This window comes from Marmota monax, unplaced genomic scaffold (genome assembly GCF_021218885.2).
Source record: "Marmota monax isolate L192 unplaced genomic scaffold, Marmota_monax_Labrador192_F-V1.1 WCK01_AAM20220418_F8-fsc00141, whole genome shotgun sequence".
Taxonomy (NCBI): domain Eukaryota; kingdom Metazoa; phylum Chordata; class Mammalia; order Rodentia; family Sciuridae; genus Marmota; species Marmota monax.
Genome location: NW_026692981.1, coordinates 1,221,968 through 1,239,547, shown reverse-complemented (window position 1 = coordinate 1,239,547; position 17,580 = coordinate 1,221,968). Strand labels below are relative to the sequence as shown.

Genomic DNA, 17,580 nt, shown 5'->3' with positions numbered 1-17,580 from the left:
AGAGAATTTGAATTAATTGAGGATGATAGATCAACAGTAGCATTTTTAAGCACCTGCAATTATTGCATTGAATATAAGCGATTTACTGAAATATTTTTTGAACTGTGACCACAGCTCCTCCTCAGAAGCTGTGGACATCTCAAAGAGAACTGTAATTTCCAAAAGAAAACATTTAAAACATTTTTAAAGACACAGATGTTAGATCAGTTTGAGGTGGCTAAGGGAACAAAGCACCAGGAAACCTGTACCACCTGTCAGTCATCGGAGTCTCCTGACTAATCCTGAAAGGACATGGAGATCAGCAAGGTCCCCTGACCAACCCCAGGAGGACAAGGGATCCTAAAAACCTCCCTTTCCTGTCCCAAGACCTCCTTTTCTGCCCTAAGCCTGATAAAAATTCCAACTTTGTTGAGCCTGGGTGCAATTCCCCCGACCCGCTCTGTTGGACTGGAGGATCTCACCTGGGAGCAAACCTCAATAAAGCCTCATTCAGCAGCTTTTAATCTGCCTCCTTTTGGCCACCGGTGCCTAACCTTAGTATAGGTATGAAAAACCAGCCTCTATCTCAGAGCAAAGCCTGTCCAAGGAAGGGACATGACCTTTGTCCTTGGAAAGACCCACAGAGCACTCCTAGGCACATTCCCCCCCTGCTAAGTGGTTTATCTACAAATAACAGGAAAGATCTGCTGCCCCAGGTGTCCCTGACTCAGTCAGGCTAGGTGGGGACCCATAGCAACCCCCTAGCAAACACCAATCAGCCTGAGACAGGAAAATACCTGGGATGCCAGATGACCCTCCCAGTAGTTTATGGTGTTGGGAAACCATGTAGTTCAGCATGAACACCCCTCTTGGCTTAAACCAATCAGTTCAAATGAATCCCCCTCTTGTAGTAACCAATCACCCCTACCCAACTAGTTCCCGCCAGTGAATGTGCTAATCATGTTTTAGAGTGCTGAGAGCCAAGGCCGAGTCTGTATGGCCCCTGGCAAAAAATGTTAGAGTCTGTAAACAAGTCAAAATAACACCTGGCATTTTGCCAGGGGAATGTTAAAGTTCGTAAACAAGTCTGGATGGTGCCTGGCAAAATGCCAGGGGCCATACAGACTCGGCCGTGGCTCTCAGCATCAGAGTTGTTATTTGATTTTCCCGCGGTGTGTGATGATTTGCTAAGAGGTGCTATGATGTATACATTCTCCAAAGAATGTATAAAACTGCTGCAAACCCTGGGCTCAGGGCCTCTCAGCGTCACCTGTTGCTGTGTGCACGCGGAGGACCGAGCTAGCTCGCAATAAACATCTCTTTGCTGTTTACATCGATCTTGGTCTCCCGTGGTCTTTTGAGGGTCCCGAATTCGAGCATAACAGGTGCTGTCTAAATTTCAAGAAGCAACTAAAAAATATATATATAAATATAACCAAACTGAAGATTCCAGCTACACCAGTTTTCTGGTAAGTAGTAATGTGATCCTTCCTTTTTAAGGCAGTCCATTTCAATGCCTATTATCTGAGACTCCAGCAACCTGAAGCTAGCTATCCTGATTTACAGGGCCCTTCCTCCAGCCTACAACCACTCCCCCCACCCCAATACCACGCCAACCATGGCTGCTCTGGAGACTCAGTTACATGTAAGATCGGCATACTGGGGTGACCCAGAAAAATAGTGTTCGGTGCCCCATGGGGCTCAACCACAGCAAAACCCATGAAGACCTAGGATGTTTGGACATCTCCATTGCATTTCTTTCCTTAAAACTTGGAATCCCATTGTAAGTAGAACATTAAGTTCAGGGTATTGCCAGGTGTGCAACTAGTCATATGACTAATCTTGAGTTCCGTACTCTCCTTGGTTTTCCATCCTATTAGATGCCAAGCGTGCAGCTCCTTAGAAAGTTTGAGTGGCTCTGAAAAGAGCCTTTGGTTTGTGGCGTTCGTTTTTGCAACTGGTCAAACTCGCTTGGCACAGGTGTACTTGGTAGCAGCCTTGGTGTCCTTGGACCCTGCATGCTTGGCCAGCTCTTGAGGCAGCAATAAGCGCATGGCTGTGTGGAGCTCCTGGGATGCGTCGGTGGAGCGCTTGTTGTAGTGCGCCAGGCGCGACGCTTCCCTCGCGACGCGCTCAAAGATGTCCTTGAGGAACATATTCACAGAGCCCCCAGCCTCGGAAGAGACACCAGTATCTGGGTGACCCTGCTTCGGCATCTCATAGTTGTAGTAAGCTTTCTTGGTGGTGTCTCTTACGCTTTCTCCACCACCTCGCTTCTTAGGAGTTGAAGGAACATGGTCTTTAGAAGAGGCATCGCTTCCTGCAGCAAGCCCAGGCATGGCCAAAACTGGGTGGAAAGGCAAATCCGAAGACGCAACCTCCTGTTGAGAACTGTGGTATTTATAGGTGTGGAGCTCTAAAGGAGGCTTTTACATCAGCACGTGATTGGATATTGCCGTGTATGTAAATGGAGAGACATCTTTCAGGTTCTCTGATTGGCTAAACAGCAAGCAGCAGTCCAGAACAGTCACAAGCCTCCACCAGAGTATAAATAAGCTGGGAGCTTGTCTTAAGGGAAGCCTTTTCCTTTATAATAGCTTGCTTCTGCAGTGTTGTGTGGATGATTGTGTTGTTCTCCAGGTGAATTTGCAGACCTCATGCCAGGGCAGCTCTGTTGGTGGCATGGGCGTACAGGTGTATTTTGTTGTTTGCTGATTTTTTTAAAAATGGTTGTGGGGTTCACTCTAGGTCTAATGCAACAAGTGCTCTACCAGTGCTACATCCTCAATATCTGTCTCCACTTAATCTTCTCTAAGAAGCTACAGGTAATGTCTGCCATCATTTCTGGAGTCTCACTCTTCACATGCTGAAAGAAAATAAAAAGTGGCTGTGTTCAAGTTCCAAGTCTAAAAGCTCCAGGAAAGGATTTTCCTGACTCAGCTCAGAATACTGATCACCATCTGAGCCACTGTAGTCCTGTGTATGCAGTGCCTATACTCTGATTGGCTGTTTCCTACATCCAACTCTATTCCACTAGTCAATAAGTGCATATCAAACTTTTTTAAGACAAAATAAACTTTAAAATAGAATGGAATAACTCAGTGGGTCCTATTTAGTAAGAGTAATTCACATAGAATGTTTTGACTTATGTCTGCTTGTGTACAGTTAAGAAGCCATCTAACCATCACATCATCTTATTTCTGGTAGATGCATGGCAGAGGCAAGATTCTCTTACTCTGAGAGTCTGTGTTGTGCAAGAGCTCAGTCTAAACCAGTGGTATAGATTCCCATTCAGAACGAAATAGGCTGTTTTACATAATATTATGTTATAGACCTTGCTGGATTCTTGAGATTCTCAGCAGTCTGGCTTTGGCAGAGGTGGCTGGCAGAGGCCCTGGCAAGAGCCTCCTCTAACTTGTGACCCTTTCCATCTTAATCCTACTGACCATGCATGAGTGATTTCTTGGGGAAATTCAGCTCAGAGAGTGAAACCCTCAACTGATTAGTACATACCCATCTTTTTCCAGTAGAGCAAGTGGAGCAGTGGGGAGGAAGGAGAGGAGGGAAGGATAGGGTATTAGGGAACGAAATTGATCAAATTATGCATGTGCCTTTAGGAATATGTGACAACGAATCTTACCAAATACACCAATTAAAATATCATTAAAAACATGAAACTGGGGATTGGGGATGTAGCTCAGTGGGTAAAGTGCTGGCCTCACATGCACAAGGCCCTGGGTTCAATCCCCAGCTCATTCACACACACACACACACACACACACACATAACCACAAAACCGTGTAAAGGCAAAATGCACCCACTGTAAACTGAGCTTTAGGAAATCAATGATGCATAATTTGCTAAAAGTGGACAAGTGAGGAGGAGAATGACAAACTAATGAAAGCCAGGAGGGACTTCCTGAGGTACTGATGTGCAATGTGGGTTTTTGTTTCTAACTGCTTTGTCTTTACATCTCCCCGCTCTGTTTTTTTTATTTTTATTTTTGTTTCTTTTACAAAAAGCAGGACTCCTGTAGGCGGCCTCACTTTCCCTTGGCCTTGTGGTGGCTCTCGGGCATCAGCACCCCTGGATGTTGGGAAGGACAGCGCCCTGCTGGAAGGTGACTTTGCCCAGCAGTTTGTTGTGCTCCTCCTTGTTGCCGATGGCCAGCTGCAGGTGGCGCGGGCTGATGCTCCACTTCTTGTCGCGGGCCGCGTTGCCAGCCAGCTCCAGATCTCAGGCCCTCAGGTATTGGAGCACCGCCGCCAGGTAGACCGGGGCGCCGGCCCCGACCGGTTTTACATGGCTGCCCTCAAGCCCCTGGCCGTGGACTCCGCCAACAGCCCAGCGCGGGAGGAGCGCGGAGGGGCGCATCTTAGCCCAGGCGCCAACCTGGCAGCATGGCGCCCTCTAGTGATAAAAGAAAGTGAAAGGTGATAAGGGACTGGGAAAAGGGATAGGCGGAAGCCTGTAGTTGGCTTTGTAATTTAAAAGTCTGGCCTCTTGAAAGTGCCCCATCCAAAAGAAGTAAACCTGGGGGCAGTCTCCTATGTTCTTTCATGGACCAGACTTTAGTGCTGTCAATACTTCATTTGACACAAGTTTCTCAGGACTCCCCTTGTGAGGTACTAATGCTTGCCAAGTGCACCCGCTGCCCTGAGTCCTGTTACCAGGACTTGAACAAAGACGTTTTCAGAACCACTTTAGTTTTGAAAACTATACTTCTAGTCACTGGGTCTCTGCCAGTAATTCCTTGGTGGAGGTGATAATGCAATGGCTGTGAATTACCCAATCAGCTCAACACTGAGGGCCGAGGGGTAAATTTCCCCCCATCTTTGCCATAGTTTACCTTGTAAATGAATTTTTTTTTTTTCAGTCTTTCAGTGTTACAGTTGCATAGCACTGCGTGCGTGTGCTTCATGGTCCCACTTACGATCCAATACCCACCCCCTTCCTTCAATTTTTTTTTACTTATACTTTCATCCTATGTTCGAAGGCTTCTTTAGTGTTTAAACTCTCTTCATAATGTTCTCAGCCTTTTGGGATACTTTAACTTACATTACCTAATTTCTCTATACTTCGGGGAATTTGAGATAAATCTTCATTCTCTATTTGTGCTAGTTATGGGTGAGACTGGAGCTTTTCTGCTTCTGGCACATGAGGTCTGCTAAAGCTACATGCTCTGCAACTGAGAAGCACTGCAGTTTTTAATGATAAGATACCCTGTCTAACGTTGCAGCAGGCCTCCGCAGTTCAAATTTGCATCTCGAGAATTGGATATATAAACCCCACAAACAAGAAAGAATGAGTATAACAAAATATGTTGAAGAACAAGAACAGAACTCTTATATTTTAAAAACTAACTAATTGCATTTTTTTTTCCAGCTGAACCTGCTGCTCAAGGGGTTCACATAGCATTTGGGTCTCTGCCATTAGTCCAAATTTATGCTGATTAGGGTTTGAATGAAGTGCCAATGGTATTGGTCCAAACTTATGCTAATTAAGGTTTGGAACTATACTAACACTATTGGTCAATTCTCAAGTCCAGACTTCCATTCTGGTCTACCCCACTTCCGTTTTCTCACTGCAGGTCAGGAAGCAGGAGATTGGGGTCCTTGGATGGATCTGCATAGCTGCACAGAGTGGGCATATGCAGCAGGTGTCCACGCCATGCCCAGGCCTGGTGGAGGAAGGATGAGGGATGGGTGGCCTCGGCTCCCCTCAGCGTTGGTTTGCAGTGCCTCAGACCTACAGCGCCTGCGTGGTGGGTTGCCGCCTTCGCCTGCGCTCCAGCCCACCTGGACCACCCCTCCACTGCTCTGTTGCCACTTCTTGGCAGGAACCAAATGGATGGCTGTGCTCCTTGACAGTGGGGGGACATATCATCATCATTTTCATTAATGTTTGCAACCTCTTGGGGTATTTGGTTTAATATTACATAAGTCCTCTATATTTTTGGGTTTTTTTTTTTTTAGAATTTTCTCACCTTACTGAGGCTGTGAGTCCCGTAGTCATGGAGGGCTTTTTTCAGGATCGCTTTTCTCCCAAAGTCAAATAATTTCTGCTTCAGTCAGGATTGGCTCCAACAACCATTGATCACGAGTGGGTGGGTATATGGCCAGGAGTGGACCAGAGTCATTCCTCAGGGTCTTAAGGAGGTCAGTCTTAAAAGCAACTGAAGATGAAATCTAAAGGTTTAAGTGCCATGGGCAGAATCTTTTGAAAACGCTTTTGGTACTGAGGCACTTGGGTACTAGGCCATGCAGTTGCATTTTGCTTTCTGAGTGGTTGAACACCATCCCATCAGATTAGCCTTTTTTTCAATTAATTTTTTAAATTTTAATTAGGTATATATGACAGCAAAATGCATTTTGATTCATTGTACACAATAGCAGCACAACTCTACATTTCTATGGTTGTACAAGATGTAGCATCACACCATATGAAGAGTCATACATGTTTCTAGGGTAATGATGTCCATCATTCCACCATCTTTCCTGCCCCTATACCCCCTCCCAACTTTCCCTCCCCTTTGCCCATCCATCTGGTTCATCCATCTTTTGCCCAAAGTTCCTCCATTTTTTCCCATGCCTCCCCACTTTCTGTTATGGATCAGCATCCACTTATCAGAAAGTGATAAGCCATCCACTTATCAGAAAGTGATTCAGCCTTTGTTTTTTTGGGATTGGCTTACTTTGCTTAGCATGATATTCTCCAACTGCAGTCATTTACCCGTAAATGCCATAATTTTATTCTCTTTTAATGCTGAGAAATATTTCATTGTGCATATATACTACAGTTTCTTTATCCATTCATCTATTGAAGGGCATCTAGGTTGCTTCCACAGTTTAGCTATTGTGAATTGAGCTGCTGTGAACATAGATGTGGCTGCATTACTATAGTATTGCTGATTTTAAGTCCTTTGGGTATAGACCAAGAAGTGGGATAGCTGGGTCAAATGGTGGTTCCATATTCTAAGGAATCTCCATACTACTTTCCATATTGGCTGCACCATTTTGTAGTCCCACCAGGAATGTATGAGTGTGCCTTTCCCCCCACATCTTCACCAACATTTATTGTTGTCTGTGTTTTTCATAACTGCCATTCTGACTGAAGTAAGATGAAATCTTAGAGTGGTTTTGATTTGCATTTCTTTAATTATGAGATGTTGAACATTTTTTCACATATTTGTTGGTCAGACACTTTCTGATAAGTGTTTAACTCCTTAGCCCATTTATTGATTGGGTTGATTTTTTTTGTGTTAGTTTTTTGAGTTCTTTATATGTCGTGGAGATTAGTGTTCTGACGTGTGTGGCAAAAATTTGCTCACAAAATGTAGGCTCTCTGTTCACCTCATTGATTGTTTCTTTTGCTGAGAAGAAGCTTTTTAGTTTGAATCCATCCCATTTATTAATTCTTGATTTTATTTATTGTGCTTCAGGAGTCTTGTTAAGGAAATTAGGGCCTAATCTGACATGATAAAAATTTAGGCCTACTTCTTCCTCTGTTAGACTTCAGGGTCTCTGAACTAATTCCTAGATCCTAGATCTACTTTGAGTTGTGTGCATGGTGATAGGGATTTATTTTCATGGTGCTGCATATGGATCTCCAGTTCTCGCAGCACCATTTGTTGAAGAGGCTCTTTTTTCTCTACTGTATGTTTTTGGTGCCTTTGTCTAGTATGAGATAACTGTATGAATGTGGGTTTGTCTGTGTTTTCTATTCTGTACCCTTGGTCTACTTGTCTATTATGGTGCCAATACCATGCTGTTTTTTTATATAGCTTTGTAGTGTAGTTTAAAGTCTGGTATTGTGATGCCTCCTGCTTCACTCTTCTTACTAAGGATTCCTTTGGCTATTCTGGGTCTTTTATTTTTCCAGATGAATTTCATGATTTGTTGGAGTAACTTTCAGTTCACAGCTAGTAAGTACGAGCAGCTCAGAGTGCTAGGAGAACCTACAATCGTACAGGCCTGACAGGAACACCTGCAGGACGGGGCGCTCTGCTCTAGCGAGCGTCAGTGAAACCACATCCTCAGCACTTGTGGTCAGCATTGCCAAGGTACCAGACCACCAGGTCAGGAAACCGAGGGTCGAATGCTTCGAGGCATGAAACTCCCCGACTCATAAAGTCCCCTCCCTTAGGGACAAAGACCCTTCCAGACCGCCTTCCATCATGACAGCAACATTTAGTGCTTCCTCATAGTGCGGCTACATCAGGCATAAGATGACTGGCTTATAGGTGTTAAGGTGCTTACGTGTGGTTGGCGGGCACGCCCTACCTGAACCCCATAACAGCTGTATGCGTTCCAAAATTAAATGGGCTTGAGCTTATTGAATGTCGACTCTGGTTTCTCGTCAGCCAGCTCTCACCAGCTCCCAGTGTCCGTGTGTTGACTTGACACTGTGTCTCTACCCCCCCCCCCCCCGCGACTGAGGTAGCCGAGTGACCATCGACCACACCAGGGACATAGGAACACATACAAATGATTGCTTTTTTATTTCTATAAGAAATAGTGTTTGGATTTTAATTTGAATCACATTGAATCTGTATAGTGTTTTGGGTAGTTTAGCCATTTTGACAATGATTAATTGCACCTATCCAAGAGCATCAGATTAGCCTTTCAATGACTCTGCTGGGAGCCATTAGCCAAGTAGGTATGACAATTTCCTTGCCAGCGTACCCCATGTTGCTTAGTGGAAGGACTCGTGGAAATAGGACATTTTGCAGTGACATTGCATGTAGGTGACCTTGCTCAAGGACCAGGGCGGATCCGGGTTTAGGGTGTTCCCGGTTTAGGATAATCGGGTTTAGGGCGTTCCAGGTTTAAGGTTATTCCTGCTGGGAATAGGGCGTATCCTGCTGCCTGAGTTCCCCTTGAGTTCTCACGGGATTTAGACAGTATTTTTTGGGAGACAGAAGCCCAGTGGGGGTGGATTTGGGCAGAGAACGTGGATTTCCCCAGAACGTGTTTGTAGAGTGCCGGTGTGAGTTCGGGAATAAAGAGTTGCTGTTTGAATCTACAAGCTGTGTGGTGGCTCGTGATTTTGTGCCCAGCCAGACTGCGGCAGTCCAGCATTAAGGATTGCCATTTTCTTGATTAAGAACCTACTGTGCGAAATTGTATTGAGTGATTTGAATGAATAAAGCATTTAATCAGAGCATAAACATGAGGACATTCTTTCTCCCTTCAACTACACAAGTCGCACCTTTGCCCATCACTACACCTCCGTACCATGTGCCTTCAGGGATGGCTCCCAGCATAGGAACTTGGGGTCCCACTCAGGCCTCAACAATAGGCTAACTGCACATAGCATCAAATCCAAATCAAGAGACCAAAAAGCATTCCTTTTATTTTCATCCTGAAAATCATTCAGAAATGTTGATTCAACAATAATCAGAGATCATTATTTCTAAAAAAAATATGAACATCACTGTGGTATATTTAAGAATGTTTAAAACAAGCTTTTCTGCTATACATATTTTATATTTTAGTAGTTTCACATTTAACAATTCTTTATAGCAGATTCTTTTTCTTATTTTCCAAAAAGCTCATTTTAAGAATTGCTTACTTAACTTGTTTCTACAACATGCTGGATGAAATGAGTTAACTTACTAGTTCTTCCATCCACTAAAACTGAAACCTTATTTTCCTCTTTCAATTGATTTGTCTATGTCCACTATACTTTCAATGATATTAATAATAAGCTTTCTCACTAATAGTTCCCATCTGTTCTCTGAGAAAAGAAGCTTGAAGAACTCTGGCTGCTAGTACAATACTGAAGCCAAACCGTTGTCAGGAGCTGTGGACCCAGCCAGCAACGACCAGGGACCTTGCCTAGGAGGAGCCGGCTATACCTGTACTCTCCAGAGGCACTGGGAGCCAGGGCACAAGGACAACATGTCCAGGCCTGGGGTGGTGGCTGGCTCCACAGAGCACTGCAGCCCCCTACCCCAAGTGGCCCCACCACCCCCTGAATCTCCCACTGCCCCAGAACAGCAGGAAAACAAAAGCAGGACATACTAGAATAGAGATTTCAGGACTGACCAATAGCAGTGATACCTGCAAGTCCTGATTAGCATAAATCTGAACCAATACCATCGGTGCTTTTTCAAATCCTATTTAGCATAAATTTACCAATAGTAGTTGATAGTTTTTCAAAACCTGATTTGCATAAGTTTTGACCAATAGTGTTGATCCAAGAGTTATATAAAGCCCTGGACTATCCTGTTATAGGGGTTGACTTTTTATATGGGTTGGAGCAAGAATATATGAAAAAAAAAAGTGCAGGTAGGGAACTAAGAAGCAGGAAGCAAGTTCTGGGGGTTTGCAGAAAGGTTGGAGAGTATTGTTGTAATGGGTGAGTGGTGTGTATTTGCTCTTCAATGGTAGTGAGAATGTGGGCTTCAAGTCAGCTGGGGGTAGCAGACACATACCCTGCCTTGGTCAGCTAGTAATTTAACATGTCCTCCTGGTTGCAGAGATCTAAGCTTTCACATACCTTGTTTGCCATCAAAAGCAGAGAGTTTTTCAAGCTTCAGTTTTAGTTATCTAAGTCACAAAATGTTTGCAAAAGTGGTTTTTTAAAAAGCTTGCATAAGATTGCCTGTAAGTTAAAAAGCATACTTTAAAATGCAAATGTTTGTTCAATGAGTTCCACTTGAACTTAGTACTTATATATTTGAGTGACAGGTAAAACTGGCAGTAGTCCTAATATGGCCACCTGTTCTTGGCCAAATACCTAAAATTCCTGAAAACAGTTGTCATGGGTAAGGAAATTTCAAGGTGGCAGTGATGGCATTTTTTAACAGTAAATCAAGTGGAAGTGTGGAAACCAACATGTTTGGCAGTATTCCCGTAGAATAGGTCTAGATCTCCCCAGAACTGCAGAGGAGGCAGGTCTTAGGTTTTCTGCTACATCAGTACAAGTGGTTGGAGGAAGAATGATTCCAGATAGTACAATTTGATGATTTTAAGTTTCTTTTTCTTAGGAAAAATTTAGTGTGAAAATATTTTCCAATACAACGTTTTGGTTGTTGATGTATCACACACTTCTAGAACTTTCCCAATGCAGTCATCTATATTTCCATACATATGAGGATTATGCTTCCCAATCTCCACCTCTGCACTTGAATGATGTAGACAATGTGTCAGTTGAAGTAGATGAAGGAGAGTTAAAGCAGTTAACCATCACTTTCTGGATGTGAGTTGTGTGTGTGTGTGTTGGGTGTGTGTGTGTGTGTAAAGTTTTGTTTTTTGAGATGGGGCCTTGCTAAGTTGCTGAGACTGACCTTCAATTTGTGATCTTGTCTCAGCCTCTGAAATTGCCGGGATTACAAATGGGCACCACCACCTCTATTGGGAAAGTTAGTCTACAGAGGGGAGGACCTTAAGGACATAGACTTGGGAATGTCAGGGGATATGGTGCAGCCTGGAGAGGGAACTGTAGCCTGGGCCAAAACTCCACCCTAAAGGATGGAGGAAGGAAGAACACAAATACCTGCGTAAATCACACTCCTGAGACAGAGGCTCCTGTGCACTCCAAAGACTGAGACCAGCCAAAATAACAGAGAATGCCCTTTCTGCACCGCATCCCACCACCACCAGCCTCTGGTGATAGGCAACCATCAAGTACAGCACGAAGAGCTGCAGAGGCAAGGGATCTCTGAGGAGCAGCCCAAACCAGAGACAAAGCCAAGCAGGACGATGAGCGTGAGGTTAGGTAAGGAGTGGGAAGCTGCTGGTGCTTAACTACAACCAACTTCACATACAGCTGACTGTCTGCCAAGAAACATAAACTCCAGGTTAACCAACTGTTTACTTCAGTGTCTACTGTTTCACACAATACATCTGTCTCTCAAGAAAAAAATTACATGGTCTTCACAACACACTAAATACAACATAGATGTTAGAATTATCAGGCAGAACAAATATAATGATAATTAGTATGTTAAAGGCCTTAATGGAAAATGTATATAACATAGTAGATCAGATATTTGAGGGCATATCAGCAAGATGGCAGAATAGAAAATCCCAGTCCTTTTACTGCCAGAAAAACAGACAGTTATCCCCAAATGACAATAACTCCAGAGAGCTCAGAAGTCCAGATGCAAAGCTGCGGCAGTCTGGCTGCAGCAAAATAACCGGGGGATGACAAGCAACTTGTGTAGATTGATACAGCAGGAGTGGGAGCCGTTTATTGTAGGACAGGAGGGGTATTTATACATTCCACACAGCTTATCTAATTAACATAAACTAGATACAGCAGTCAACCAATAAGGAATCTCCACACTTAATGGCTCGCTGGCGTTACTTCACAAACCACTCCCTCTGGCAAAATGCCAGGCGCCATCCTGACTTGTTTACAGACTCTAACACAAAGCTACAGAAATATAGTGGCACCAAAGTGAACAACCAATAGGTAACATCAAAAATTATCCACAGCTCCACAAACAAGCGAACAGCTGTGGCTACCTGCACAGTGCTATTCCCAAGCATGGCACAGCCAAGAGGGATCCCCTCTGCCCATGATTCCCCATCACAGAGGAGACCCGGCCAAGTTATCAGCATCCCCAGCCTTTCCTGGCACGACCCATAGGACTTATCTGTTCCCCCATCTAGATCCCTGGGTGAACCTGTGCAACCTAGATATCTGCAGATGGCTGAAACAAAAAAGGGTGAAACCAGTCACATGGTGAAACCCACTATGGTCCCCAGTATCCTGCTGTGCCAAGCACTCCAAGAGTTTTTGCCACTAAGTACCTCCACAGCCATTGCCACTGCCACAGACCCCACACCCTCCTCATGTCTTTCATTGCTGAGGATGCCACAGCGCTCAGAGTTGCACACCACAGTGGTTTGTTCCACAGAGGAGCCAGGCAGCTCTCACCTCTGCGAAAGTCAACACATAAATCAAGACAGATCTAAATAGATAGGTGTTCCACCATCATGGATCAGCAGATTCGACATTGTGAAAAAAGTCAATTCTCTCCCCTTGACTGATATCCAAAAAATTATTCCAATATTTATAAAAGAAATGAGATTAGCCAAAATGATCCTGAAACAGAGCAGGGTTGGAAGGCTCATATTCTCTGATTTCAGGACTCTAATTGTGTTCTCTACAGAAACAGAACCACTAGATTTGTTACAAGGAATTGACTCAAGTACTTATGGAGGCTGAACGGTCCCAAGATCTACCGTCCACAAGCTGGAGACCTAGAAACCTGGTGGTGTAATTCAGTCCAGTCTGAAGGCTGAAAACCAGAGGAACTAATGGAATAAATCCTAGTCCAAGGGCAGGAGAAGATGAGATGTTCCAGCTAGTAAAGCAGAAAAAGAAATGGGGGAAATTCTCCCTTCCTCTGCCTCCTCTTCTGCTTTTTCTTCTACCCTTTGGTGGATTGAGTGATGTCCACTCACATTGAGGATGACAATCTGCTTGAAACCATTATTCAGTGCTAATCTCACCCACAGACATCCTCACAGACACAACTAGAAATGATGTTTTAACCAGATACCTGGACATCCCCTCATCTAGTCAGGCTGAAACACAGAGTTGACCATCACGGAGACTTGCCGGACTCAACACAGTGCAACACTGACCCGGGGACGCCTGAGTCGATGGCACAGCACAGAGACCAGGCAGACACTGTCAACTGACCTTGGACAAAGGGCAAAGGTCATTCAGAGAAGAAAGGCAAGTCAATGAGGAAAAATCATTCTTATCAGTAATCGATGTGGGCACAATTGGGTATGCACAGGCCAATCAATGTGCCTATAGACACCCCTCACTCATTACATAAAACAAGCCGAACCTGGTCACGTATGGGGCTAAGTCTAACTGTAAAACTGTCACTCTTTCAGAATGAAACATAGGATGGGCTGGGGATGTGGCTCAAGCGGTAGCGCGCTCGCCTGGCATGAGTGCGGCCCGGGTTCGATCCTCAGCACCACATACATACAAAGATGTTGTGTCCACCGAAAACTAAAAAATAAATATTAAAAAATTCTCTCTCTCTCTCTCTGTCTTTAAAAAAAAAAAAAAAAAGAATGAAACAGGAGAACATCTGCAGGAGCTGATGGTGGTCAGTGAAGCTTTGGCTACAGCCCAAAAACATCAACATGAAAGGAAAATGCTGATGAGTTAAGGGCAGGCAGCCTTGAGATGCACCTTCAAAGAAGAGAGAAAAGGAAAGGAAAAATGGCAAGTTGACAATGGAGAGGCCTGGCAGGCGCGGCCTTTACCAGGTGACGAAGGTCACGTACACCCTGGTGGGATGTGGCCTTTATGACTCTACTTCCCCAAATCCGTAACTGCAGTTAAGTCACGAGAAAAGCAAACCAGCTCGCCGTGGGGAACAATGAAAGGCCACTGGCCATCACTCTTCAGGACACAGGTCATCAGAAGCTCAACAGAAGCAGTCACAGAGCAGGGAAGACTGGGGAGGTGTGACAAGTAAACACACCGCGCTACCCCAGGTGGGTTCTGGAACCAAAAAGGGAAAAGGGGGAAAAATCCAAAAGAGGTCGAGATTTCAGTTTTAATTGCCTGTTTCTTATTTTTGACAAATGGACATAATAATATAGAATGGTAAAAGTGAGAGAGACATTTATGAGAACTCTCTTGTAGTTACCTTCAAAACTTTCCTAAAAATTAAAATTATTCTAAAATAAAAACATTTATACGATTAGAATGCAGGGTAGAGGTTCCATTGGGGCACTGAAGGAATGAAAGGGACCATGAAGGGGCTTTTTAAATGATAATGGTGGTGACCTGCTAACTCTGGGAGCTAGTTATATGCGTGTATTACTTTGTGCAAATTACATACAGAGAATACTTAATTGTGTATATTTTATAATTCATTAAAAATTGATCTAAATGAGATGATGTCATTAACTTTCCTGTAAGTATTTTTTTGGCTCTACAATTCAGAATTCTTTGGTAGTGAATATTATACATTTTGAAACAGAAGTTCCTTTTTGAGCATGGGATGATGCATCCACGTGATTTCACATTTAAACCTACGAAAGCAATGGTAGAAAGCAAACAGAGAAACAGAAACAGAACACTGTCCTAGTAGCCATGCTCTCCTGACCCTCTTTCCTTCCTGAAGAAACCAGAGAAATGCTTTCCAGGCATCCTCATAGCAACAATTTGAATACTATTGTCTTTCTAACAGAAAGGATTTCAAAAATATTAATATACTTATACTTTTTAAATTGCTATTTAAAATGAATGTTGGAAAACAACAACAACAAGATGTCTATCTTTCACTATTCTAGCACACCCAAAAATTTCAATTACATCTGTTCCCCATGTCAATATTTTAATCCCACTTTTTAAAATTTGGAATCATAGTACAAATGGAATTTGAGGCAGATCTTTTAGGTATTTTTCTTTTGCATCATAAAACCTTGAGAGCAGAAGAGAATCTTGAAATATTCATTTAGTTATGCACATTCAGAATATTGTCATCACATACCCATTTCTTGTTGGGCTACTTTTAAAGAATCAAACGAAAGGAAACCACGGTCGGTGGCTTCTCTTTAGAAGATGTCATTCGGGGGGAACAAATGAAAGAGCAGAACTTTACTTAAAGTAAGACAGGACACTGCAGGTGACTGAATCTGCCTGGAATGTGCCAAAGGCAGTTTAGGGGAGAGAATGTTTGCATACTTTCTTTTTTTTTTGGGGGGGGGTGTATATGTACCGTGGAACACATATGTGCAAGACCAGCAGCTTGGGAAGCCAGGATTATCCTCAACGGCTGAGGACAGACCCCCAAGGCCCAATGCCTGCAGAGACTTAGGGCTTGCAGGTGCTCTGGTCACAAGGGGCAATGACACTAAGGAAGAAACAAGTCCACAGAAGGGAGGAGGAGTGGGGAGGAGAGAAAGCCGCCGGGTCCTGGGGGAGCAGTGATGGCGACATCGGAGTGTAAAGCAGGACAGGCTGGGAGATGCCGTGATAAGCTGTCCCTGGGGCACCAGGGCAATGACCCTGCAACTGCTGAGTTAGCAACAGTGCCAGGCGCAGTGCCAAACATGGAGCAAAGCGAAGCAGATGGAGATGGAGAAAAGCCCAGGCCCCATGAAGACTGCTTAGCCATCCAGCAGCCAGCAGAACCACTCAGCTCTCCGAGGTGTGGAGGCAGCCCTTCATGGGACCAAGCCCATGGGCACCACCACCAAGCATGACGGACCCAGGCAGGGAGCCTGTTCACCCCACTGAGACAGGCAAGGCCGGGGAAGAGCAACCCTTTCAAATACTGCAGGTGTGTTTAGTTAGGACTCGTGGTAAGAGGTCACCTGGCTTCTTATGATTTCCGGACAGAAATGCGGCAACCCGCAAAGTAAGCCGGAGTTCACTCTTGCCGTCCGCTCTGCACACCGCTCCTGAGCAGCCAGGAAGCAAGCAGCTCTGCTGGACAAGAACTCAGTACAAACACAGGCGCTGATCAGATTTGAAAGAATGTGGGAATAACGACGTGTCTGCTTGAAAGAGTCCTCAACCTTCCTGTGCCCTAGTATCTGGGTCCTATAAATAGTATTCTCGGTCACCACTCTGAGCCTGTTGATGCATTTGGGTCCCTTCCCATATCTATCTGTATGAGGACAAGGACACATTTACATCCAACCGTTGTGTGCCAGCATCCTCCTGTGCCACTCTATAAATGGCACTCATTCCCAGGACTAGTCTTGAGAACCACAAAAATAGTGGAGCTCCCAGTGCCAGACTGGCCTGAATTTTCAAGCAACGTCGTGAAGAAGGATCCTATCCAGGGTCTCCATACGCTTGGCCTCCCTGCGTCCGTCCGGTCCTGAGGCTTGCAGAGGTACTTGGGGCAGCCAGGAGGAGTCCCTGGAAAAAAAGTGTCTTCACTCTGCTTTAGCGGTATCTGGCTTAGGTGGAACTGGTCCTATTTCATACTTTAAAAAGGAAAAATTGACTTTATATCTCTAATATTTTATCTTGGAGAACTCTTGCCCACTGAGTGTGACCTAAATGTCACCAACCATTCTCTGGGAGACCTTAAATATTGAGCAGGGAGATAGGAGAATGGACGCTGCTGGTTCATGTCCCCTTGGTTTTAGCAGGGAGCCATCGGCAGCTAAGACACGGCAGCATCTGACCCTGTTTCCACTCAGTGTCTGTGAATAACCTACCCATGCTTACCCAAGCCAGGATGGTTTTAATAACTAAACACAAACATCCTCACTGATACAAACTTAAAAAAAAAAAAAAAAAGCACTTTTTCTCAATGTGAAAAAAAAGGAACTCTGCATCATCGGTTATGAGAGGGTGCACAGGGAAGGCACCGTGGCTGCTTTACTCCACGGGTTATTAACTGCAGAATTAAAGTATCAAGAAAACCATGAAAGAGGCACAATACATCAAAATGCAATCTGCCCACAAAAGTGAGTTGGAGAAGAGCAGACGGCCCTCTGAGACTTAACCTTTTTCATAATTAAGTAGATGTGAATGAAAATACACTAAGTACTCAAAACAAACTTGTCAATAAAATAAAGAGAAGTAGGAAATAAGATTGGTAAAAGATAAAGTTAAAAAATTATAAAGTCAAAAGACAATCTATCTTTA

The 17,580-nt window shown here is 44.2% G+C and overlaps 1 protein-coding gene across 1 annotated transcript; it reads right to left on the bottom strand.

The window, feature by feature from the left end:
- Nucleotides 1–1,940: 1,940 nt before the first annotated feature.
- LOC124097831 (late histone H2B.L4-like) lies at nt 1,941–2,318 on the bottom strand. The gene has a single exon (XM_046452396.1). The coding sequence runs from the start codon at nt 2,316–2,318 to the stop codon at nt 1,941–1,943; it is 378 nt and encodes a 125-aa protein (XP_046308352.1).
- Between the last annotated feature and the right edge of the window lie 15,262 nt (nt 2,319–17,580).